General features: G+C 41.4%; 1 protein-coding gene across 3 annotated transcripts; it reads right to left on the reverse strand.

Moving 5' to 3' along the window:
- Window positions 1-548: 548 nt before the first annotated feature.
- On the reverse strand, window positions 549-23,817 carry LOC149308894 (tyrosine-protein kinase BTK-like). Of its 3 annotated transcripts, XM_089536654.1 has the most exons (20): window positions 23,789-23,817; window positions 23,075-23,214; window positions 21,299-21,484; window positions 20,343-20,444; window positions 18,441-18,509; window positions 17,745-17,826; window positions 16,230-16,358; window positions 15,297-15,367; window positions 15,005-15,186; window positions 13,611-13,673; window positions 11,269-11,323; window positions 8,670-8,752; window positions 8,284-8,411; window positions 7,722-7,796; window positions 7,244-7,415; window positions 6,242-6,458; window positions 4,793-4,857; window positions 3,912-4,030; window positions 1,761-1,918; window positions 549-1,013 (listed from the first exon to the last, which is right to left on the reverse strand). In XM_089536654.1, the coding sequence occupies exons 3-20, from the start codon at window positions 21,437-21,439 to the stop codon at window positions 942-944; spliced, it is 1,983 nt and encodes a 660-aa protein (XP_089392780.1). In that variant the 5' UTR covers window positions 21,440-21,484; window positions 23,075-23,214; window positions 23,789-23,817; the 3' UTR covers window positions 549-941. The 3 variants fall into 3 exon arrangements, with proteins under 3 accessions (XP_089392780.1, XP_089392779.1, XP_089392781.1); XM_089536653.1 differs by lacking the exon at window positions 23,789-23,817 and having other exon boundaries at window positions 23,075-23,252; XM_089536655.1 differs by lacking the exon at window positions 23,789-23,817 and having other exon boundaries at window positions 21,299-21,487; window positions 23,075-23,252.
- Between the last annotated feature and the right edge of the window lie 1,236 nt (window positions 23,818-25,053).

Raw genomic sequence — 25,053 nt, forward strand, 5'->3', positions numbered from 1 at the left:
GCCAGGGAGTGAGTAGGATGAGGGATCCTCCTTTTCCAGCCCATTTGGGGTTCTGTGCTGGTTCAGGAAGAAGGAAAGTCTTTTCTCCACAACCAGCAGATTGATTGATTAATTAATTAGTTAATACAGATTTGTAACTTTTGTGGAATCATTTAGAAGACTGATATAATAACATCTCTCTTCCAAGGAAGAGATTTAGTTCACAACAGATCCTATTTATGCTGCTCTTCCTTCCTGTTTATTGCCCCACTTCTGGTTTTCTCTTAAAGCAGCTGGTATCATTTCAAATGATGGAGATTTTTCTGTTACTTATGCTGCCAACTTCTTTACTTCAGTTAGTCTTAAAGGTGCCACAAGATCTCTACATACTGTGTGTAAATGTGTGACTTCTACCTATCTAAAAACAACCTGAAAATGAAAAGCAGACCTAAACTTTGGCCAGAACGAAGCACTTGTGTCTTGGGAATATGCAAAAATAAGAGCTGCCATGGAAAGGTGGTCCAGGAAATCTGACGAAACAACCAAAAACATTTCCCTTATGAAATAGTTCATTTTCGTATTGCTTCTTGTAATTTTTATTCTGTAATTGTACAATGGATTTCTAGAGTCTTACAACCTTGAAATATTGTTCAAATTCCATTGCGCCATTTCAGGTTAGAAGAAGAGGTCCATACGCTTTGATATTGTATCTCCTTTGTGAAGTAGAGAGATACCTTACTAGCATTTGCTGTCATATGATAGCTGTTCTTTGGCGATTTCACATAGGAGCCGCTAATTACATTGAAGTGAAAAGATAAGAGTGTTTTTAATGGATCTTGATTTTAATGTCTGCCACGATGGGCTCCTTGCAGATTCAGCCATCCTGTGTCCTTTCAGAAATTTACCAGCAACCATAGCAAAGATAAACAGCAGTAAAGGAGCAAGTGGATACTGAGGTCAGTTCAGGGATCTTCATTTGCTAAGTCCACAATGAGTCCTAGGAGAGCTTGGAAGGTAGGGCGCTCCTCTGGTTTCTGGAGCAAAAGAACACAGGAGGGAAGAAAGTATACAGAGATGAATTTCTCAAACAAGAGAATACTTAAACATTTACAGTCCTCCAGTATGTGAATAGAGAAAAGTTCTTTTAGAAGGGAAGAGTAGGTAAATGAAGGTTTTGAGTAGGTGAAGAGGGTATGAAAGAGGAAAGTATGGGGAAGATGGTGAAATGGATAGGAGGAGATGGAGAGGGGATTTCTAAGAAGGAGAAGGAGAAGAGGGAGAAACGGAACTGGAAGGGTGACATTTTGAGAAGGAGAAAGAATGCAATGAAGCCGGAGTAGGAAGCAGAAGGAAGTAGGATAAGAAAGAATAGAAGGGAGAAGGAACTAGAAGAAGGATGCACAAAATAATTAGAAGACCATTTTTTAAAGCAGAGGGATATTTAGAGTTGTAGATTTAATGTTTGGTTGTAACAAATTAATTAAGTTAGAAGCAATTGATTGGTGAAGGGAATGGATGATGGTGAGAGAGGTTAAGTGATGATATGGCACGTTGGATGATTGTTAAATAATAGATGAAATTAAAAAATCCATTTAAAAACTTACAGTGGCTTGGGCCAAAGGAAAGGGACAAATATTGGATTATTATAAATCAGAGTGGAATAAAACAAATATGTAACTCTGTATGTACTGCAGGGACTATGAATACCATTGAAGGGTTGTTTTTTTTTGGGGGGGGGGTCTTAATGATAGTGTGCTGGAGCTGTTTAGGGAAAGCCTTACTTCATGCCAGCAGCTATACATGATGGAGTAGACTCTCTCAGAAGCCAGCTGAGGCCGATAGAGACGTAGGCCTTTGGTCACGTGTTCGGTTGTCTCACTGTTGCTAAACCGCTCGTAGGGCATCTTGCCCAAGCTGTAAACCTCCCACATCAGAACACCTGTCAGTCAGGAAAACACCACAATGAGACATCACATTGTCAGCATCACAGCATTCTGGACTATCTCGCTGAGTCCTACATCATTGGTAACTTTGGTAGCAGAGATGCTAAGAACACATCTCAGATGGCATTCCTAAATAAAGTGGGGATGCCATGCATTCCCATTATTGCCTCATGCTGATTTGTGCTTTTTCTGTATGGGAAATGCAAAGGCAATGCCAGTTTGCAATATTTTGACTTGTGGGGGACAAAACAGCCACAGAAATCAATATAGTACTTATCACAGAAGAATAAATCAAATCCCTCTGAAGAAGCACAACATATAAATCACAGCAAATCTCAAGTTGAAACCTCAGCATGGTTTTGTACAAATGTCTAATTCTTTGCACATTCTGTCACCAAAGAAACCCCAGACCAAGCTATTCTCATTCATCCAAAGGGGCTGAATGGGAGAATGGGGCCATTAATGGCTGCTAGTCAGGATGGCTATATATCACCTTCACTATCAAACAGAGAATGTTTCTGTCTATCAGCTGGTGGATGTAATAGCTCTCACCTTATCACATTAGTGAAATCCCACTGAGAAACGGGATTTTAAATAGATTTAAATTAGAAAAAAATACAAATAATGTTTCTCCAGACCAGAAATAACGCAAAAATAAAGCAAACATAAAAGGGACAAAAACAGCAGCTTTTTACTTTTGGGAAGTATGCACGTTTTTTTCTAATTTAAATCTACTTTAAATCCTTTTTCTCACTAGTGTGATAAGGTCCATAGCCTGCTGCCTGGACTTCCCATATGAACTGGAGGCCCAGTGTATTATTTATGTTCCTCCCTCCTCTTTTCATGTCCAAACCTGCTCTACATATGATATTTTCTGCTTAGAAGTTGAACATAGGGTGATAAAATGCAGCCCTGCCTGACCTCTACCAATTGGGGCCAATTCTGTTTCTCCATGTTCTGTACATTTGTCCTAAGTTCAGATTCCACATCGGGACTATCAGATGTGGTGGCACTCCTAGGTCCTTAAGAGCCACTCATAGTTTGTAATACTGTCCTTTTTCCTTTCTCTTCCATCTCACAGTTCTTTGTCTGATTTTTAAAAAAAACACCTCGAAGGACATATTTAAGACACATTTATTTTAAGGTTCATTTCTGTTCTGTATATTATTGGCTTGTATTTATAGCCAGATGTGGAAGGAGGGCACAAACATAGATCAGATATGCACAAGAACCCTTAGACCAAGGATGAAGAACATGGCCCTCCAGATGTTGCAGTTTAATGCCTTTCATTCTTCATAAATGATGATGCTGATGAGGGCTGATGGGAGTTGCAGTTCAACAGCATCAGGGTGGGATCCAAGTTATTCATGCCTGCTTTCAACATTATCCTCTGTCTCTGGGATCTAATGCCAGTTTACTGTGCATTCTGCAGACGAGGCCAGGCAGGTGGAGGAGAAAGCAGAAGGCATGAATTCACCACTTAATGGAGGTGGGGAGAGGGTTGATTTATCTTTAGTAATTTACCCTGGTGTTTCTTTTTAAAAAATCCACTCCTGCTACAATGGGAGGGACTTTCTCCTATGACAGGTCTAGGCTGGCATGAGTGAAGGTCCCAATGCAGGACTCCTACTTGCTTGTGGGATGTCCCCATTTGGGGCTTTACGTTGCAATTGTTAGTGGTAGTTTTTAGGAGTTGCAGGAACCCCCTCCCTGTTGTTGACACTTCCTTTCCAAGTGAAAGCTAGGAAAGAGTATCTTTGATAGATCCTAAATCCTTACAACAGGCAACACTGAGGAACTGGGATTGGCATTGTACCCTTTAACTCATTTACAGATACCCAATTCAGGGACTGTAAATCCTAGCAGCAGTACTGGGATCACAATAACTATTTTAGGTCATAATGCTTTTTTTTTTTTGGTCTCAGATCTACTGGCACAGAGGTCGTCCTCCCCCAAATACTCTAGATTTCCCATGTGATTTGTACTCACCAAAAGCCCAGACATCTGATTTGCTACTGAACTTGCTGTATAGAAGAACTTCTGGAGGGGACCACCGCACTGGAAACTTGGATCCCATGGAGCTAATATAATCATCATCCAAGACATACCTGTAGAGATTATGGTAGTGCTAGGTTACTTGACTCACAATACCTTGTATCTTAAAACAGTGACTTCTTATTATTCTTATTACCTTTCTTTCTGTTCTGCCTTTCTCCCAATATAGGGGATCAAGGCAGCTAACAACAAATTTAAAACAGTTCCAATGTTAAAAAATGCAAAAACATTTAAGCAGTATACATTTAAAAACAATTCATTTATAAAATAAAAACAATACACATTTAAAAAATTAAATTAAGTTAAAATTAATTTCCCCAACATTTAAAGCAACATGGACATACTTGGTGGGAACGCCTCAGTCCCCCACCTTTCTTTGGGTAACAGAGACCTGTGTTGTTCATAAACTAATGGTTGCCTACAACAGATATATAACTGACTTCTATGGAGAAACTGCAAAAAACAGAATGAGAGCAGGGCATTTAAAATTAACATGAGGGGCTGCTGAAGGGGACAGATTTCTGCAACTGGAAAATCTGCTTTTGAAAAACTATGCCTCCAGCACCATAAGATTTGTTTAATCAGTTCAAAGCTGTAAAACAACAAGCATAAAAAGAGGTGGCAGAAAAAAGCAACAGAATGAATGAAATAATGGAAGAAATGGTGGGGGGGGGGGTATATGAGAGAGAGTAGAATTTGGGAGGGGGATCCACAAAGGGAAGGAGACCAAATAGGATTATGTTTTTAAAGCAAGCAAGCAAGAAAAAAATCAAACAACTCAACTCTTTCCAAAAACTTAAGCAAAACAAACTGACCTGGAGAGACCAAAATCAGAGACTTTGACAACACCTTGTTCATTGACCAAACAGTTGCGAGCAGCCTGTTGTAGAGATAAGAGAAAGAGGACTCAAGGGAAGAACATGACCACCTAGAAGGACAGAATCACTTTTTGCCCTTTCACTGCCAAGATCCATCTGTGTTAAACTTGGAACACTAACGTTTAGATGAAAACTGGCCATTTTGGCTGGGGGAATCTGGGAGTTTTAGTGATTTTTCTATGTTGTGCTATGTTATGTTGGTCATTACTGTATAAAAAGTAATCTGTTCCTGTTACTCGTTATGATGGTGGAAAAAGATTACATTACCTGTTCCACTGCTCATTGCTTTTCCACCACTTTTGGTTATTTTTGAATGGGCAAAATTCAAAAGCCTCTTGCAATTGATAAAAAAGCCTCTTGCAATTGATAAAAGAATGGTATAAAACCTGGAAATTCAAAATGTCTCTTAAAGTAACATTTGCAATTAATGAGAAACTGTTCTTTTTTATAACACTGAAGTAACTTTGTCCTTGTTACACTGCTTTTGAAACTTAATTTTGTTACTCTCTTTATCCTTCCGCTCCTCGTGTAACGGCACCTAGATACCTTGGTGAGAAGATGAGTAGCAGTATTACTTGTAACCTGTTGTCTTTCAAACTTCTCAGAATAGGCAGATGGCCAATCTTTCTTCCATCTTTCTGTCTTCTGGGATGAAATCCCACAAATTAGCTGATAGCTTTTCTTTCTAAAATCTGAAATAGCCTGGCCCACTCATGTGCTCTCCAGATGTTTTGAAGTGCAACTCCCATTATCTTCAGCAGTCATGGTTGGGATGACAGGTGAGGTAGTCTAAAATATCTGGAGGCCCATACAGTGGGTAAAGGCTGATCTGTTTTGATGCTGAAGTTCCCACTGATCAGTTGCCACTGAGCAGTGACTCCCTCTTTATTGAAGACCAAGCATCCAGGCAGGCACCAAGGATGAGATTTCGGAGCAGACTTCTTAAACCTGACAATGAAACTGATACTGAAAGAACCTCCAGATTTTTTGGCTTCCAGTGTCCATTGTCCATTTCTATTGCCCATGCTGGTTGGGTGATGATAGGAGCTATAATCCATCTGGAGAGGGCCAAATCAGACCATTTAATAATGTGCCAATTCTGACATATGTGAATAGCTTATTTCTATAAACTATTGATGGGGTTCATCCCAGTCTGCCAAAATGCCATTTGCCCTAGAAATGCCTATTTAGGTTTGTTTGGTTCTATTTGTAAATAGAAGAAGCTCTTTTTCATTTATCAGGCTTATGTACATTTAATGATAGTGGTAAAACAATTTCATGCAAGCTTTCTGCTAATGTACCATTTAGTCTCAAGTGGTAAAGCCTAGACAGAGGTTGACCTACATCAAGAGAATGACAGCCGAGGCAAATAGTAAGCACACCCACCAGGTCCCTATGGAGGAACTGTTTGGATTCCAAGTACTCCATGGCCTCACAGACATCCTTACACATCTCTAGAAGCTCAGTGGCTTGGAAGGACCGGCGACTGTCTCGCAGGTAGTTCCAGAGGCAACCTTTGGACAGGTATTCTGTAACAATTAGGATAGGTCTCTCCTTGGTGCAGACCCCAAACAACTGCACAAGCTTTTCATGAGAGAGGTTCCTGAAGAGGAGCAGAAGGAGAAAGACCATGGAGTTTATCACATGGGACGGGAGGCTCTCAATTTCGAAAGAGAAGATAGCGAGGTCAGTTCGAAAATTCAGGCAATTATGTGATTACTTATCACACCTTAAATTCTCTGTAATGGACTCCCTAAATGCGACCCAGATTCTGTGCAAAGTAAGCCATCACATCAGTGGGTTCTTAATTGTGAATTGGCACCTTTGCTCATGCTCACTGAGACTCCAGATGACTGGAGCATAGCATAGTTAGGCGAGTGAGAGAGAGGAGCCAAGGAACCCCACAATTTACAAAAGAGGTTGGGGGGGGGGCGGGAAGAATGGTTGAAATAGCATGCGCTATTCACGTTAAAATGAGCATATATTCACTCTTGTCACGTTAAAATGTGAATATAATAGTCTATGCCTCTTCCATTAGCAGGCAGCAGCCCCCCCCCCCTCAGCAATGGGGGCCAAATCTGACCTTTCTAGCATTGTCCAATTGGCTATATCCTTTCCCTCTGACACCATCATTTGGTGATCTTCCAGCTTTTTGACAGAGATTTTCCCCATTCTAAAAGACTGAAAGTCCTGCTTACATACTGGCCATGAGAGTTTGTTAAAACATGCCACATTTTCTTTTGCTGTACCATTTTGCCATTGGATCCATCCACTACAGGAGGCCTGTGAAAATTTAATTCAGACCTGCTGCTGAAGGAGATTCCCCATCCTTGATCTAAGGAAAAGTTCCTGGTATTGGGCTGAAGAAAAGAAAATGCTGCCACTCACATCATGACTTTAGCTTCATCAATAAAGGCCTCTTCTGACATGGAGCCTTCCTTGATCATTTTGACTGCCACATCGTGCCGGCCTTTCCATTTCCCGTGCTTCACCACTCCAAACTGCCCTGTCCCAAGCTCCTTCAGGAACGTCAGGTCCTTTGGATCAATCTCCCATGCCCCTAGAACCAATAGACACAAGGTGTAGGGATGGGCATCAGGGGGATTTAGAAAGAAAGTATTTGTGGCAAAGCAATCTGCCATTTTGTTTCCCACAACACTTCATGGAATCATCCAATATGTATCACTCCAGGGCCTTGTGAGAATTAAAAGGACAGCTTCCCAAACCCAATAACCACTGCTAACAGGTAATTGGTTCCACCCATCTCAAGTCCAACTAACATTCCAGGGAATTAAGAGAGGTATAGCAAAGGATGTGAGCATAATATACAGATCCTACCCCAAAGTTCAGAACATATGGTTATTACCATAGCCAAGTCCTGCTGTGGAAGGAGCAGTTTTTTGATGTGATGACACAGGGTACTTCAATCTGGATATCAGCCCTGGAGCATATCAAAGGAATGTCAATATTACAATGCACTTATGATTACACAAAGCATACAAACTGCATTCATACATACACAGCACACTGTATACATTCTCTGAAAAAAGCCCCCACCATATAAAACTTGGGCACCAAGATAACTAGCCCAAATTCTATGACCTGTATATTGCATGCATGAGCAAATGGACAGTTTTTTCTCATTCTGCACAATTCATTTTGTAGTTATATTGTATTTGGTTTAACTTATTGTGGTTGAAGTACTCCCATGAGCTACATAGAGTACTTAAGCCCTTTTCCCCACATTGTGGAACTCACTACAGTGTTCATATAGGGAAAATACCAAGCAGTCCATCTAAGAACTAATCATAAGCAGTTTTGCATATGCCCTCCATATCTTCATCATGAAAATAATTATTGTAACTTACCCTTGAACTCACCTGCTAAACTCACCTAGTAGGATCAGGTCCTGCTCAGTGCACCCTTACCTGCTGAGTTGTGTTGGTGATAGTTGATGAGCTCTGGGATGGTGTTGAAGAGGTGCTTTTCTGCCAGGAAATACTGGTTTTGAGGTGTGGAGCAAACAACATAATGCCGGATGGTCCCCTGGGGCTCCCTGTAAAACAATCATGCATTAATGACCAGTTAGAGAAATTTGTTTTTTCAAACCAACTCTCAGAATCTCCCAGCCAACATGGGCAGTTACTGGGTGCTAGGAATTACAGTCCAAAAAACTAACTTTCCAAACTATGCCAATATTACAAAGAGACTAGGCAGGGCAGTTATGCGCCGTGGCTTCCAAATCCCTTTATCTTGTTTTAGGACTTGTAGGGTGCAGATCACATCAGTTTCCACATTAGCAGGCCATGCTTACCCAGATGATTTGGCAAACACAGAGACAGTGTATTTTCCTGTCTTGCTGGTGGAATCTCGGACAATGAAGCCACCATCTTTGCCCTGAAAATTAAAAAAAAATAGATACAGATGACAATACTGATAGATGAAGTACAATGGATGGATGGATGGGAAGCACAGCACCTCTAGCTTAATAAGATCTTATTACATCTTGTAGAAGCAATGCCTAGGACTCAGGACAGCTCCTGCTATTAAGAAGACCGAGGCGACCACTTCAGGCAGAAGATTTGAAAAGATTGGTATTACTTAATTATTTAAAAAAACAATAGCTTGTATCCTATATAGAACAAATGTCTAAAACCGTGTGCAAAGGGATTTTCCCATTTCTTCCCTCCATGAACCATCTATGCATAGAGTGAGGAAACATTTTCAGGCAAGTAGGCAGAAGGGACAGGCCTAGAAATCTGGCCAACCTACTCACTAAAATGCATGTTATACGAAAGAGCCAGGGAACAATAACAAACTGTCAGGATTTAATTAGATTGAATTAATCCTGTCATGAATTTGTTTCTAATTGGCATGTTTAAATTCAGTGTTTTACAAAAGTTACATTTAGACTAGTTAATTTAGGATTGGAAATTGAGTTTGTAATATGGGATTTGCAGTTATGGGAGTGCATCAGTAATTAATTCAGGGCAGGGGATGCTGAGCTCCGTATAGATTGTATGTGGGACAGATCTGGGGAAGCAGTTGTACAAAGAGGTGTTAATATGCTTTTGGATTGCACTAGGGATTTTATAATGTTATGTTGGGATATATTGTGATAAGGTTTTTTTTTAGTTTGCTCTATTGTTAGGTTTGAATTATATAGCTCTAAGTTTCTTTATCAGTTTATTATATTGTAAGGTTAAGTTGTTCATAAGTTTGTTATATACTTATAACATTATGAATTCGGATTTGATGGATTGTTATTGAAGACTTGTGTGCTTAAATATCTTAAATAAGATCATAAGTGCCTATGCAAAGAATTAGAGAAATGGTGGTGTGCTAAGGTTTTATAAATTGTTATAAGTTTGAGTTAACATAAGGTTAACAATGGAGATGTTAGAGATGTAACTGGAATACTTTGTTTTATAAATGTGTTTTAAAGATTATATGTCAATGTGATCACATTTAGTGGTTGGGTTTAAATCAAAGCTTCCAATCCATTTCACTGTTTGAGAGTAGTCAAATGCAAAGCAAGATAAGTGCCAGGCTATGAAAAGAGAATGCTTATTACTGCCCTAAGGAATTTGGAGGTCATTAAACTGTTAATGATGGGAACTAACCCTTTGAGGTCCTGAATCTCTGGGAATAGGGGAAGATAACTTGTGACAAAGAATGTCATGTTTTGGGAACTATGTATTCTGAAAAACTGTTTTAAGAAAGTATTTGAGTAGCAAATTTTGGGTGGGAATAAAATGTTATAATGGCTCTTTGATTTTGGGGTGGAGACAGTCTTTGTTGCTGCATACGGTATCTCTGATTTTGGGTTTGCAATTCAGATCTGTCTGAAACATTTTCCTAGCAAGTTGTATCCTCCATTCCTTCCAAAAAGAGCTTATGTGTTAACTTCAGAAGTCAGTTATGGAGTATAGGGTGGGCAGCTGCTAGTTCTTGACAGAGACCCTGGCCATCCTGGCTTGAGGGATTATAAGAGTTTTCCTTCTCCTTCTTTAAAAAAGCAAAATCAAAAAACTTTCCCAAGCTCAGGTTGATAACTGCAAGCCTAATTCATCACATAACCACAATGTTGTGTGATAATATTAAGTTCTTCCTTCAGGTCTTTATGCAAGATCCATCAGTGTCCAAACAGTCCTGTAATAAGCTCATACAGTTTCAGGTCTAAGACTTAAGTTCTAATTACTGCCACTTACAACCAGTAGTATTATAGAGATGAATACCTGAGCTTTAACATCCCTGGAAATTAAAGGTGAAGTATTCTTCTCTCTATAGAGTGTTCCAATACAGTTGGGGCCACCTCCGTAAAGGCACAGATTCACAACAGCTTTTACCACGATTAAGAAGATTTTAAGGATTTTGACACTGTTTTTTAAAATATCATGTTAGAACACGCTGACTTTTTCATGCTACATAAGTAGAGCATTCAGATATAATTATAACTACCATGGCTGCATGATACAGAATCCTGGAATCTGTAGCTTTGTGAGGTATTTCGAATTTTCTCCCCAAGAGCACTGCTAACTCATCAAACTACAAATCCCAGAATTCCATAGCATGCAGCCAACATAGTTAAAGTGGTATGTGTATGTGCCTTTAAGTCCCCTGTTGACCTACGATGACTCCATGAATTTCATAAGGTTTTCTGAGGCAAGGAATACCCGGAGGTGGTTTTGCTGGTTCCTTCTTATGAGATACAGCCGGCAGCACCTGGTATTCATTGGTAGTCTCCCATCCAAGTGCTGACCAGGGCTGAATTGCTTAGCTTCTAAGATCAAACGGGATCTGATGTCTTGAGGGTATTTCGGCACCACAGTTAAAATGATATCAAATTACAATACATAACTTAATAGGAACCTAATTTACAATGAAAAGAACACCAGTACTTATGCACTCACCTCTTTCTTTAGGAGCTGCTCTGCTTGCCTCCTGGTTATGTTTTTCAGATACCACCTGAAACATAAGACGATACATATTTGTAGTAGACCCTTCAAATCTACTATGACTTATACTGATGTTATTCTAGAGTCTTCTTGGAAAGATTTATTCAGAAAGGCTTGCCATTGCCACCATCTGAAGCTTAGAAGCTAGAATGTGGCTGGGGATAAGGCTCTGTTGGGAATATCAAAATGAAGCTCAAAAATTTCTATTAGTTGGGGCAGAACTACTAATTATCTTAGCAAATGTATGCTTCCAAACCTGAGTTTGTTGAAGTAGTACAAAGATGAGACCTGAGGAACATACTGTATGTAAAAGAACATTGGATTGATGTTTGATCATTATGGCACCCCCTAACCTCCCCTTGTCCCCAGACCTCTGTGGCATGGAGGTCTTTTTGGTTGTGGTCCCACACAGGTTGGTCTCTTTCTCTGGGCAGTCGGCGATCAGGTGGCCCTTTTTGCCACACGCGAAGCAGAGCCCCAGTCTCATGCGTCGTTCTCTCTCAGGGTCACAGGTGGTTGCTCCTTTGGGCCGGCTACTGATGGCACCCGGTTTCTTGTTTGCAGCTTTGGAGGCGCCACTGTTGCGCTGCTTCATCAGCCTGACCTTCTCTTTGATCATCTCGACTTTCGCCGCCAGTCTGATCCACTCTATCACAGTGGGAGGGTTGTCTATCGAGAGGGCCCATGTCAGGAGGTCCAAACGTAATCCCTGTTTAAAATAATCCACCTTAAATGCTTCAGGCAAGTCCTGGACTTGCACCTCCAAGCTGCGGAATTCATCTGCATAATCATACACCGAGCGGCTCCCTTGTTCCAAAGCCATCAAACGGATGCGGGCTCTCTCTGCGCGGAAACGGTCCTCAAACCGGCTTCGTAGCCCCACCATGAAAGCCTGTAGGTCCTGTAGTTCCAGGCCTCCTGCGTTGTACAGTTGCACCAACCAGTCTGCAGCCTTTCCTTCCAGATGAGAGGCCACAAATCTCACCTTAGCTTTCTCACTGGGGAAAGTGTGTCCCCACTCGGTCATGTGGCAAGCCACCTGGACAAGAAAATAGGGCAGTTGGCTCGCTTTCCCATCGAACTTCACCTTCAGGTTTCGGGCTGCCGGGTCTAGAGGTCTGGGGTTGAGGCGGCCCGTGTGGCTGTGGAGCAGGCTCTGGTGTCGGTCTGGCGGCCCTGACGTCATGATGGGCTGCCTGCCCCCCTCCACCTCCACTCATCCATTCGTTCATAGTGACTCGTACTGAGCGTAGCTCTGCCTGCAGCTGTTGAATTTGAGTCACATTGTCCTTCCCCTCCTGGAGGTTTGGTTCCAAAGGTCCAGTGACCCCAACGTCCCAATCAGAAACTCTCCTGGTGTGGCGTCGCTCTTTGGCACTGGTGGGGCCCTCCGCTTGGAACCAGAGGTCTTTGTCCACCCGGACTGGCACGTCCTGCCATGGTCCCTTCTTGAGCCAATCTCCAGCCGTTGTTCCAGCCTTGGCAACAGGAGGTTTTCGAGGTCTAGCCCCCAGGCCTTGTACTGTCTCCTCCACCAGAGCACCAGCTCCCTGGTCGTCTGTTTGCCCTTCATCCAAAGGCGTTTCGGTTGTGAGATCATCTTGCTCCAAATGCTTTTGCATCGTCCAAGATTGTTAGTGAGATCTGACCTACTGTCAGAACCAATAAACTCAAAATCCAATGTACAGTCAATTAATCCAGTTGTGGGGAAAACAAAAGACTTCTACTGCAGACATCAGAACAGAAGCTATCAGCAAAGCGTTCAGGTCAGATCTGACCAGTTCCACCCTCTACCATAATATTAAAGTGCAAATTATTATTACTCCACCCCCAGCTAATTGGCGTGCAAACTATATTCCCACAGCCTAAGTCCTCTTATCACCCACCTGCCCCCCTACATGCCATTCCTTAGCTCTACACTTCTACAGTTCTCTGGAAAGCAAAATTCCTCCTCCACATTCCTAACCCTTTTGCAGAGACAGGCACCATTTCCAAGCAAATTAACCCCTGATGGTACATAGCATTGCCTAGGAGTAGAGATGCAGCAGAAGGGAGGCTGAAGGGATAAGCCATGATCCTCCAATCCAAATGTGAACCTAATGAAATATGTCTAATGAAAAATATACAGGGGTTGACCTCAGAAAAACCACTTTTTGAACTGAAGCTTCCATGTGCCATGACCCAAAAATAATGTAGCCTCTCCAAAGTAATTTTTCCAACTTCATCTTAATAGTCCCAACATTTCCTCACCATATTTAAATTCTGCCCCCCAGGTCCACAGTTCCAAAGATACTCACTCAAATATTTCCAGAGAATCATTTGTTTCAGTAACATAGTTGCTAGGAATATAGCCTTGCTTCCTGTACAGGAGAAGAAAACAAAACGATATGGAATGGAGAAGCTCTTGAAAGGAAGGCGTCATATAGGGAGAGGGTTTTTAAGAGGGTGATGTACTGTTTTAATTATACTGATTTTAACAGCTTTTTATCACTTGTAAGTGTATGTTTTACATTGTTTTAATATTGTGAATAGTTTAATTCTATTTTAATGTTGATCAATTTAATTTGTAGGCCACCATCCCAGTTTTGGGGAAAAGGTACACATCTATGTGGTTGATGACAACAGGAACAGAAACAATAGTAATTCAGTGACAAAGCAGCTTTGCTGCATATAAAAGGGATTAATTTTAATCTGTGATATTTTCAGTTAAAAGGTTCAGGGAAGAGGAGATGACAGATCCTGAAAAGTTGCAGCCAGCCTCAAGTGAAATAGTAACCCACAGTATATAAAGAACTGCCACATTCATGAAATGGCAACAAAACAATCCCTCCTATCTTGCCCTAAAGAACACTGCTAAAGCTTTTGGGAATTTGAAGTGTGTTTTGCCATGGAAATATTGTGAGGTCTATTCAATTCTAGTACTAAAAACAAATTGCCAGGCTCCAAATTTCCTAGTTCATCTTTTGCACCAGGCTTCAGAAGGTGGGTTTCTAATGCCCACCTCTCTACCCCAACTGTAACTCACAGCTGTTTCAGATTGAGGGTATTTCTGGACAACGATTTTATCATGCAGTCAAGGTGCCTCATTTGCAGAATTTTACAAAGGTCTGGACAATATCATAATCTTTTGTTAATTATCCCACTGCTTTTTCTGTCTTTTTCCTTTACCATAAAAATCAGGTAAAGAGGGAAAGACAGAATAACTGTGTAATAGCTTTTAGCTCTTCATGTTGGCAGTCCTTTGGATCTTAACCTTTTGGGGAGGCATAATGGGCCCCTTGGGGAAACTGATGATAGTTATGGACCCTCCTGAGAAATATACTTCTCAAAAATTTGTCAAAGAAACAGGAAAGAAACTAGAGTGGCAATCCAAATGCCTGTACAGTCGGCCCTCCACAGTTGCAGTTGACTTTGGATACTATGCATGCCTTGATGTGGATGGGCAGGAGGTTGGCATTGTCTTTTGCTCCACCTCAGGCAGCAAATCATCTTGAATTGGCCCTGTCTCAGATTCCCAACAAATGTAAAGTTGGCCATGGAAGATGCAGTGCACTAGGGAGATCCCAAAATATCCATACAAATTCTATTAACACAAAGTTAATAGAGTTCTTTATATGCAAGGCCTTTGCTTCCCTCTGCTCCCCATATAGGAAAACCAGATATTCAATCTACAGATTCAAGCTCTTCTTACCCAGTTTGGTCTTGGGCTCTCCACCAGGACTCATTACTCTCCTCAAGGACAAGGTACTCTTCCCCTTTCTGCAGCTGCAAATCTTGTTCATTCATAGGAGCATAGTCATAGAGAGCCACAACCTTCCTTGACCTAGATGGGGTGCTGGCTGTTGGTGTGGGGGGCAACTGCTTCTTCATCATCTTGAGGGGGGCACATGCAGCAGAAAAACAGAGAGGCAATTTAGGCTTCCATGGTCTTCCCACAATTCTTCTGCAAAGGCAGACCAAGGATGCCTGGCATTGTTCATTACCTCATTTTCCTCTGGAGTTGGGGGTAAAGGTTTGTCAGGCTTATGAATAGAACTGCCACTTCTGGAACCTTCTGGAAGAGGAAAACCAGATATTCAAGCTACATGCACAAGCGACAGAAAACATCTTCATTTGCCTCTTTTTTGGCTTCTCCTCCTCTTTGCTGTCCTTCCCTGTGGTTCACATGTCCTCTGTGACCCAGGATGAAGAGTTGGTGCCTTCTCTCCCCTTGTCCTTTCCCTCTGGACAGTGATTCTGACTGGGCCCCAAGAGGAGAGGAATAATGAATGGACAGCACTAACACAGGAGAGAAAGGCTGGCAGTCCAACACAAGAGAAGGAGCCCTCTGAGAGCATCTTGGCCAAGGTTCCCTTGTCCTTCATGGTGCCAGCAAAGCTGCTAGATGTATCTGGAAGTGGCTGAGGGGCAAAGTGCCAGTCAGTGGATATCTAAAGATATAGCCATGTTAGTCTGTAGAATCAATATGTGGAGAGATCTTATAGCACCTTTGAGACTAACCAAAAGGAAGAAGTTGGCAGCGTGAGCTTTCCTAGACTTCAGTCTACTTCCTCAGATGCATTCCACTCTCCACTAAATGCATCTGAGGAAGTAGACTGAAGTCTAGGAAAGCTCACACTGCCAACTTCTTTTTTTCATTTAGTCTCAAAAGTGCTACAAGATCTCTCTACATTTGGAGATCTCAGTGCAACTCACTTGGTTCAACACACGAGCCCCTAACTGGATGTGATATATTATTGACACCTCTGTTCTATTCACATGTATGATTAGAAGAGGTGAAAAAACATAAATGGAGAAGGGAAACAACATAAATAAACTCCATAGGAGGAAAAATAATCTGGAAAACAGGGTTTAACATGGAAGAGAAGAGAAGGTAGGAGGAGGAGGTTGAAGATACTGCCAGGGTGATCTCTTACTTCTACTCTTGCTTTCCACGATTTGGCAGCCCATGGCCATTTTAGCTGTCTGGAAGCAACAGAGGTACTGCCCATCAGTCCAGAAACAGGGATGATACTTCTGCACCAGGTTGTTGTTGTAGCGAATCACTGCAGAAGAAAAGAAGTAAGAAGTGTGCTTTGTATAGTGCCTGATATAATATAATCTGCTCTCTTCATCTCAGTAAACTGCAGTTTGGTGAAGCAATAGAGCTCTCTGACTGAGGTTGCTAAATGCCTTCCCCTAAATAGCAAATCCCAGGACTCTGTAAAATGTTCCCATTGCAATTAAATCAGCATAGTGCACTAAGTCTGTGTAATGTGAAAGGGCCAGTCCTTTGTTTCTTCTCCTTTTCCTTTTAGCATTAATAGTGTTCTAGCGCCATAGTGTATCAGTGCATCAGTAAAATAGCACTTTCGCACTATAACTCTTAAGATTTTTTTTTAATTCAAAGAGGAGAAAATGTGTCCTTCAAATCTTAGGACCACCTCAGCAAACCATGTCCCAGTTTAAAAAATGTTTTGGAAAAGCCCTAGTGCAAGTCCAAGAAATTGATACAAATACAAATGGCCCCCCGCCCCCAAAAGAATGGAACTTGTGCTTCTTTAGACCATTCTGGAAGAGCCCAATGTTACTTTTAATATGTTACTTCTAAGCTCTAGTTCAGTGATGGTGAACCTTTTAGAAGCCGAGTGCCCAAACTGCAACCCAAAACCCACTTATTAATTGCAAAGTGCCATGTCCCTCCTGCTTTCTAGTAACAAACTCTGGCAAACTCTGTACTGGGGCGACGGCACATGTGCCCACAGAGAGGGCTCTGAGTGCCACCTCTGGCACGCGTGCCATAGGTTCGCCATCACTGCTCTAGTTGCTGTAACTTTGGCTGTTCTTCAACCTTTGTTTCTTCTTTTTTCCCAGGTTTGCTGTTCAGTTCTGATGTCTATCTTGATATTCATCAATGCCTCCTGGTTCATCCTCCAGCCCTAGCTTCTAGATTGAACTCACTTTTGGTTTGTCATTTGTTTCTGACTTGCTGTTCTGTCCTGACCAAAGCTGGCTCCACTGCTCCTACTTTCCAGTTCCTGACTCAACCAAGACTGCTCCCCATGGACCAACTCTTGATACACTCAGACTTATCACTGTCCAAGAAGGCTGCCACCCACCCAACCTGTCAAGGAGGACTACGGTACTCAAAGGAGAAGCAAGGAGGTTCCATTTACACAGGGTTATTTGAGGGAACCAATAATAAAAATCAAGTATAAACCCATATTTTTAAAAAGCTTGGAGTGTAGAGAAATGCAGAATTTTAAGGAGTCTTGCAAAATAAATATAAACTTCTTATTTATGCCGTAACAAAGGAAACTAGGAAACCCAGAGAAAAAGTCCCCCATGGCTTTCCATAAGAACAAAAAGATCCGTGGTGTAGATTTTCCAGATCGTCAGCTCATCTGTTGCTTCTATGCAAATATATAGGTTTAAGCCACATAAAGACTCACCACTCTTCAGCTGGTGAATCCAACGGCTCCGTAATTCTTCAGTCGGAGAGAAGACATAGAGAGGGCCTTCATCATACACAACCTAGGAGGCATAGGGGGATGTTTACAACTAATAGCATGTTTTTATGTGCTGAAAAGGGCTTGTTCTTCTTTTAGATAAAGCTCTTGAGTTTTTACACTTCAAGTAAAAAAAAAAAAAATACCAGAGGAAATGGGGAAGTTCAAGGAAGGCAAAATATGTTGTTATTTTGTCCCTGCTAATCCAAACTCCTGGTAACTTAGCCCTGAAATCACTGGTTCCAATATTGCAAGGCTTGGGAATTCAATTGTATTTTTAAGAGAAGGAAAAAACTTTGCCCATGTCTGACATGGCATATACGTAAAATATAGATATGATAATGTCTTACACATATCTGCCAACATGAAGCTGCCAATGATGAAGAAGCAAGTGGAGCTTTGAAAATTTGCAAAATGTATATTGTGCATTTTGGAGGGTCCAATAGAGGTATCCCTGTTTAGTGGATTTTGAATGTTATTGATACCTGCCAACTGAGGCTGCAGATAGAAGCAGGTGGTTTTGGATGTCATGAAGAGCAACAACGGATAGACAGATATAAGCATATAACTAGGCCCCTTGCTTCCTTTCTCTCATCCAACTGTCTGGGAAGAAGATGGCTAACTATGAGGATGACTCACCTGGAAAGGGTAGGGGAATCGCTCTATAATGGAGATCTGTTCTGGCTCATTTAAATCATCTCCTTTTCGCTGTGTGTAAAAGAGACAGAAGATTAGTATATCAAGGCTGCATTCCCAACACACATCCAGAAGGCTATGGAGATTTTAGGATTCCTTACAATGGTCCAATGAGATGTTTTGAAGAAATTTGCAGATAGCTTCTTAATCTGAATTTTTTAAATGACAGCCTGCCATTAAGATCTACAAATAAATGCAAAGTTTTAGCCCACAGGTGGAAAATGTGTGGCTCTTTAGATGTTGGTTAATGCAACTCCCAGCACCTCTAGTCTTCATGGCTAGTAGTGCAGAATAATGGGACAATCATTCAACAACTTCTAGCAGTCAGATGTTCCCCATCCTTGCTTTAGGACAGTCATGACACTAGCATCTGGGATAGTATATGCTCTGTCTCTGAGCTGTGGTCCCTTCCCCCACTTCCCCTGGGATGTGGAAGAAATTGCTTGGTAGTCAATGGCTGCATTACAGGGTTTGCAAACCTGGAGGCTCCTACGGCTGATGTCCAGCCGGTTCCATAATGCAAAGTCTCATTGCCCATGCTTGCTGGAAGAATTTGGAAATGGTAAGCCAAAAGGTGCTAACTTTTCTGCAAATAGCTCAGGTGGTACTGTTCAACATGAGGAAGTGAAATCTACCGATCAGGATTTGCAGGGTAAGCAAAGATTCTGAATTGCCAAGGTGAGATATGAAGGATGCAGAAAAAAGAAACATCCTCTCCAAATTAAGAAAATCAAATACATGATATACAGTAAATATTAATGTCAACAGCAGGATCACATTTCAGTCAAATATTTTTGGGAGTTTTAATCCTTAAGGTCTTTGGAGTTAACAGAAAAATACTCCATTACTCTTATGTGCCTAGCTTTCAGTCGATGAATGTTTAATACAGTACTACCATTCAGTGACATCAGCAAAGGGCCCAAATGCAACATGTCCTTTTGCTTTGTTCACTCAAGACACTGTAATACAGATCAAAGTTTTCAGCAGCTGAATTAAATTTATAGAACACTGAAAGGAAAATGTTGTCATTGGAATAATTGAAAATGAAATTCTCAAGCCACACAATTTTTTTTTCAGTAGATGAAAAGGTAAAACGCAGCAACAAACAGAATGTGTATGTGATGTTATGATGTTATATGTTAAATCCACAGTCATCCTATGTCCTTCTGGAATCCATGTCAGAAGTGCTGTTCGTTTCAAAATTATCTACACATACACACACACACACACCTCTATGTAAATAATTATAGACATGTGAGATGAAAAATGAAGTGCAAAATGTTCTTTTCACCTCTCAAAGCTTCTTTATCATGTGTAATTCTTATTCACATTGTTAACATTTATCCTTGTAGTTCCTTTAATGAGTTCATATTACATGCATGGCTCTCGTTCTCCCCATTTTATCTTCACGACAACCTTCTCAGGTTATCAGTGACCTTCAATAGGTAATACATGAACTGTATTGTGCCTATGAAGCCTCTATCACTAGCTGGTCAACATCTGCCACTTTTTCTGTTGCTATGAACTACACACTTCCTCAGAACGCCAAATGGTTTGAGGTTCTCCTCCAATACTCCTTATTAGCCCCCAAGTGCCATGTTTCTCAATGATAATGTACATGGCAGATGAACAGTTTTGCATTACCATCAGAAGACATGTCACACAGGGTTGATTCCTTAACAACCACTGGGCGGAAATAATGTGAACAATATTCCCAGGAGGTGATGCCATTGTGTAACACTGCAATGCAGTATGGTCCACTGAGAGGGATACAACAGCTTATTAGGAAACATCCTGTAGTGGCCAAAAAGGGGACTTTTCAATAAAAATGCACAAATGTCTCACTTCTAGGATACGCCGTTCTGGAGGAGGGTTGTTCTCTGGAGTCACCATTTCCACACAGGCGATTTTTTCAACATCCACAGAGCCCTTCTTGCTTCCTCGACGCTGCAAGGTGAAAATGGAAATGCTTTAGATCAGCTTCCCACTCTGCTTGACTGGGGATGGTGGAACTCCAGAAATGTTTGAGAATTGCCCTGAAGAAGGCCAATTGATGATAAGACCAAAACGCATTGGGCTTTTTAAGAAACTATCACACAGCATGTTGTCTCCTTTCATTCTTCCACTGGATATATACACAGAACAGAAGCCTTCCAGCATAAACCATAACATTTTCCTGCCTGAAACAAGAGGAGTAAACACAGCCCACCATCCCTCTCAAGGTGCCAAATATCATCAAAGCTAGTCAAGTTATTTCCCTGATGTAACAGATTCCACAAACATTTATACACCTCACTGGCAATAAAATATATACATATGTAATAAAAGTAAATTATATATATATACACACACACACACACACACACACATGTAAATGAATTACATACCCTACAATTTGCTGCCGTGTGTTGACACCTAAAATCAACTGCCGAAGCCAGCTAGACCCTCATTTTGCATGAGAGGCCTTTCACACTACAGTTATAGCACTATGATTCCCCTTTAATTGCTAACTGTAGGGCCAACGATATGGGTTTCTTGCCTGCTCAATGAATCAAATTTAAGCGAAAACAGTGATTGTGAAACTATTTTGTTCTGAACAAAGGCCACATTTCCAAAGGGCCCTATGTTGGTTGGGGTCAAAGCCAAAGCATGGGGGAAGTTTCTCTCTCTACTCCACGCACATCCTTTTATTCCCCATCCCAGCAAGCTACAAGTTGGTCTTCCAAAATCCATCCAAGGGCTAAGTGTGTTACAACCCCTATGTAACATTCACTGAGTGCACCAGTGTGTGGGATACTCACCCCACGCTCAAAGTCATACTCATAATAGGAGAGTTTGCTCTCTGTCAACAGAAAGAGGCGCTTCTTGAAGTTGAGAGGGGACGTCTTTTTCTTCTGCTGAGAGCGTTTCAGAAAGATGCTCTCCAGGAGGACATTTGACATGGCTTTCGTCTCCTCCTCCTCTTCTGTGGGGTACTTGCTGGACAGCTGCTGCCAATGAAATGAGATTTAGGGTGGCTAAAACACACACTTACAGATGGAACCACTAAAAGCTTCCAGAATTAGGAAGGAAGGAGGCACAACAAGTACTCCTCTTTGGCAAGAGAGTGCAATGTTTATATGAGTGGGAATGATGTTACTTTATTGAAATAACAGAAGTAGGAAACATACAGCCCTAAAGATGTTGTTGTATTGCAGGTCACACTAACCCTAGATAGCATAGACCATGGTCTGTGTTCAGCAATATTTGGAAGGCCACATGATTTCCACCTGAGGTAACAAGTAATAATTTCTATTTACTTTTAAAGTTAATTTTAAAGGTTTTCTTTATATATATGGTGCTGTGCATTTAAAAAAAAACATTTTCATTATTTTAATTTTATGTTTTATTTTGTAATATTCAAAGTTTGTTGATGTTAATTGTTAACCCAGTCACCGCATCATCAACAGCCATGCTCAGGTCCTGAAAACATAGGGCTGTGGCTTCCCTTATTGAGCCTATCCACCTTTAATGCAGTCTTCCTCTTATACTACTGCCTCCCACTTTACCAAGCATTATTGTGTTTTCTAATGAATCATGTCATCTCATTGCCTAAATGCCTTAAACGCAGCTGGTTCCATCTGATCTTGGAAACTAAGCAGGTTCAGTACTGGTTAGTACTTGGATGAGGGACTGCCAACAAATACCAGATGCTGCAGACTATATATTTCAGAGGAAGGAACTGGTAAAACCACCTCTGAGAAACTACCTCGAAAACCCTGTGAAATTAATGGGGTTGCCATAAGTCCATAGAAGGCATGTGCACATGTTATATATATATATCCACATAACAAAACATACAATACATGGTATAATATCACATAGTTGTATAAATCTCTTCCCAACCAATACATTAAGTTCTACATTATTAGGATATTAATTAATATTGTGTTGAACTTCATTATTTACTAATAAAATTTTGCTATCCAATGTCATACAAGTTGTTCTATGCATAACATATATGTTTCTACTGATTTATGTGGTATCACAGCTTAATATACACGTCAGGTACCTAAATCATGTCATGCTTTAACTCTTTTACCTTATTCTTAGTCCAGCACATGTGCTCAAGTGTGTAGAGGGGCAACACCTTAAATAAGCATCCAGGATTTAGGTAGCAGCCGCCACTGCTATCTACGACTAGCAGTGGTCCCCAAACTTTGGTCCTCCAGGTTTGGACTTCAACTCCCAGAAGCCCTACTCAGCTTGGTCAACAGTCAGGAATCCTGGGGGATGAAGTCCAAAACATCTGGAGGACCAAAATTTGGGAACTGTTGTTCTAGAGTGTTGCTCAGATAATATTATTGAGAAAAGGAAACAGGATGGTCTACTTGGCCAACAATTTATTTGCTCTTAGTCTTAGCACTCACATAGCAGAGGATGTCTCCCCAGGAAAGGCTGCTCAGTTCTAGACCAGGGCTAAGCAATCTCAGCTTGCCTTGCTTCCATCTTCCCCTCTGCAGCCAAAATAGTTTGACTTTGCTTGTCTTCTAACTGCCATGTTATCTGGCCCCAAAAGAGAAAGACAAGGGACTCACTGGTTAGCTCCCTTCCTTCCTCTTCCGCACACGATGGCACTCCAGGTGGCTTCTGCTCACAGGTGATGGCTTCTTTGAGGTGCCTCTGGACTCTGGGACCACCAGCTCATGGATGGAGAGTTTTATAACATTCGAACTGCCTGAAAGTGGAATAGCAGCAGCAGGAGACTGTCTCAAAGAGTGGACTCAAACTGCAGGGAAGATTGTCATCCGGAGCTAACCCCACCCTTTCAGTTCCCCTTTTCTTAGTTTCTAAGCAAGCTGTCTTAGTTTCCCTTCAGCCATGATGCCATCTTCAGAAAAGGGAGTCCTAGGAGATTTTCAAATGGGGGAAAATGCCGGCATGCTCTTGGCATAATTGCAAGATCACACTGAAGATTTTCAGATGATGGTGCACTTATTCCAGGCTTAACCCCTGAAGATCCAGGAATGCTCCATTGTGAATGGGTTGTTGCTGGAGCATTCCTGGATCTTCGTCGGATAAGTCCTGGATGAGTGTAATGTGTCTGAAAATCTTCAGTGCGATCATACAATTATGTGGGGAGTATCCCTTTTACTCCAGCTTTTTTTCCCCGTCTGAAAGCCTCCCTAGCTAGAACAAGCAATGCAGACTGTGCCTAGTAAGAGGCAGCAAGTTGGTCTGCAGAGAGACTGAAGAGATTATCATACCATGACGCTAACTCTTTGGCAGCCCAAAATAAATGAAACTGCTACCTTAGCTGTGAAGTCATGCGTTGGATCTCACTTTTCTCTTTGTAAAAGCTGTGCATGCGTAATGGTGCAATTGCAACATCACTAGGAGGAGAGAACCATAGTCTAGCACTGACAAGCTCATGTTCTCGCACAATGACGGCACGTCGTGTAATTGCATTGGTTGCTGGACACGGTATTATCTTGTAATTGTCGTCATTGGAGTTTATCACATGAAGGATATTAGGAGTTTATCCCATGAATATCCTGGAAAAAATCTCTTAATTATGCATAACAATTTCACACAATGTTGCACAAAACCTGCCATTAAAGTGGTCACAAAGAATCATTAATGTGCTTCTTTTTACTTTTAGGATTTCAATGACAATGCATTTCCAACATCACATTATTTGTGCAATTACGTGTAATCATCATTCGCGCAATCACTCGCCATTTCTGCTTCGTTTGCAGGATGCTTTAAATGCGCTTTAATCTCTCTTTAATGCCGAAATCAGCCCCAGTGTGATAAACTCCATTCATGATTGAAAAGTGGCAGTTTTAAGACAGCATAACAGAGGTTTGTGCACTGTATCCTGTGGTCAGGACTGTTGCCAAATCAGAACTAAGCCAATTGGTTTGTGCTATAAGTGATAGTGTGATATGCACTGCAGAAATAACCCGGTTTGACCCCACTTTAACTGCCATGGCTCAATGCTATGTAATTTTGGGAAGTGTAGTTTGGCGGCCACAACAAACTACCATTCCCAAAATTCCATAGCATTGAGCCATGGCAGTTAAAGTGGGGTTCAAAGTGGATTATTTCTGCAGTGCATATGCAACCAAGGAGAAGCAGAATTGTCAACATGGTAATTGTGAGCAGACAGCAAACCAAAAGGATGGTGCCCACAACAAACTACCATTCCCAGAATTCCATAGCACTGAGCCAGCAATGTCAAACCGGGTTATTTCTCCAGTGTGGATGCACCGACAGCTGTGTCAGTCTGAAAAATCACTACGCAAAGGGGTCTTGAAACACCTTTGAGACTAACTGAAAGGAAGGAGCTGGTAGCATGAGCCTTCATAGACTTGAGCCTTACTTCCTCAGGAAGTCCGCAAAAGTTCATGCTAGCAGCTTCTCTCTTTCAGTTAGTCTCAAAGGAGCTGCAAGATCCCTTTGCATTTAGATTAGAAAGCAGAGTCGTTATCTCTGAAGTTTTAATGAAATCATTATTATTATTATCATCATCATCATCATTATTATTATTTCTTAGGCTCAAGCTAAGACCTTT

The sequence above is a fragment of the Sceloporus occidentalis genome, unplaced genomic scaffold (assembly GCF_023333645.1).
Source record: "Sceloporus occidentalis isolate IW3139 unplaced genomic scaffold, rSceOcc1.0.p SCAF_8, whole genome shotgun sequence".
Taxonomy (NCBI): domain Eukaryota; kingdom Metazoa; phylum Chordata; class Lepidosauria; order Squamata; family Phrynosomatidae; genus Sceloporus; species Sceloporus occidentalis.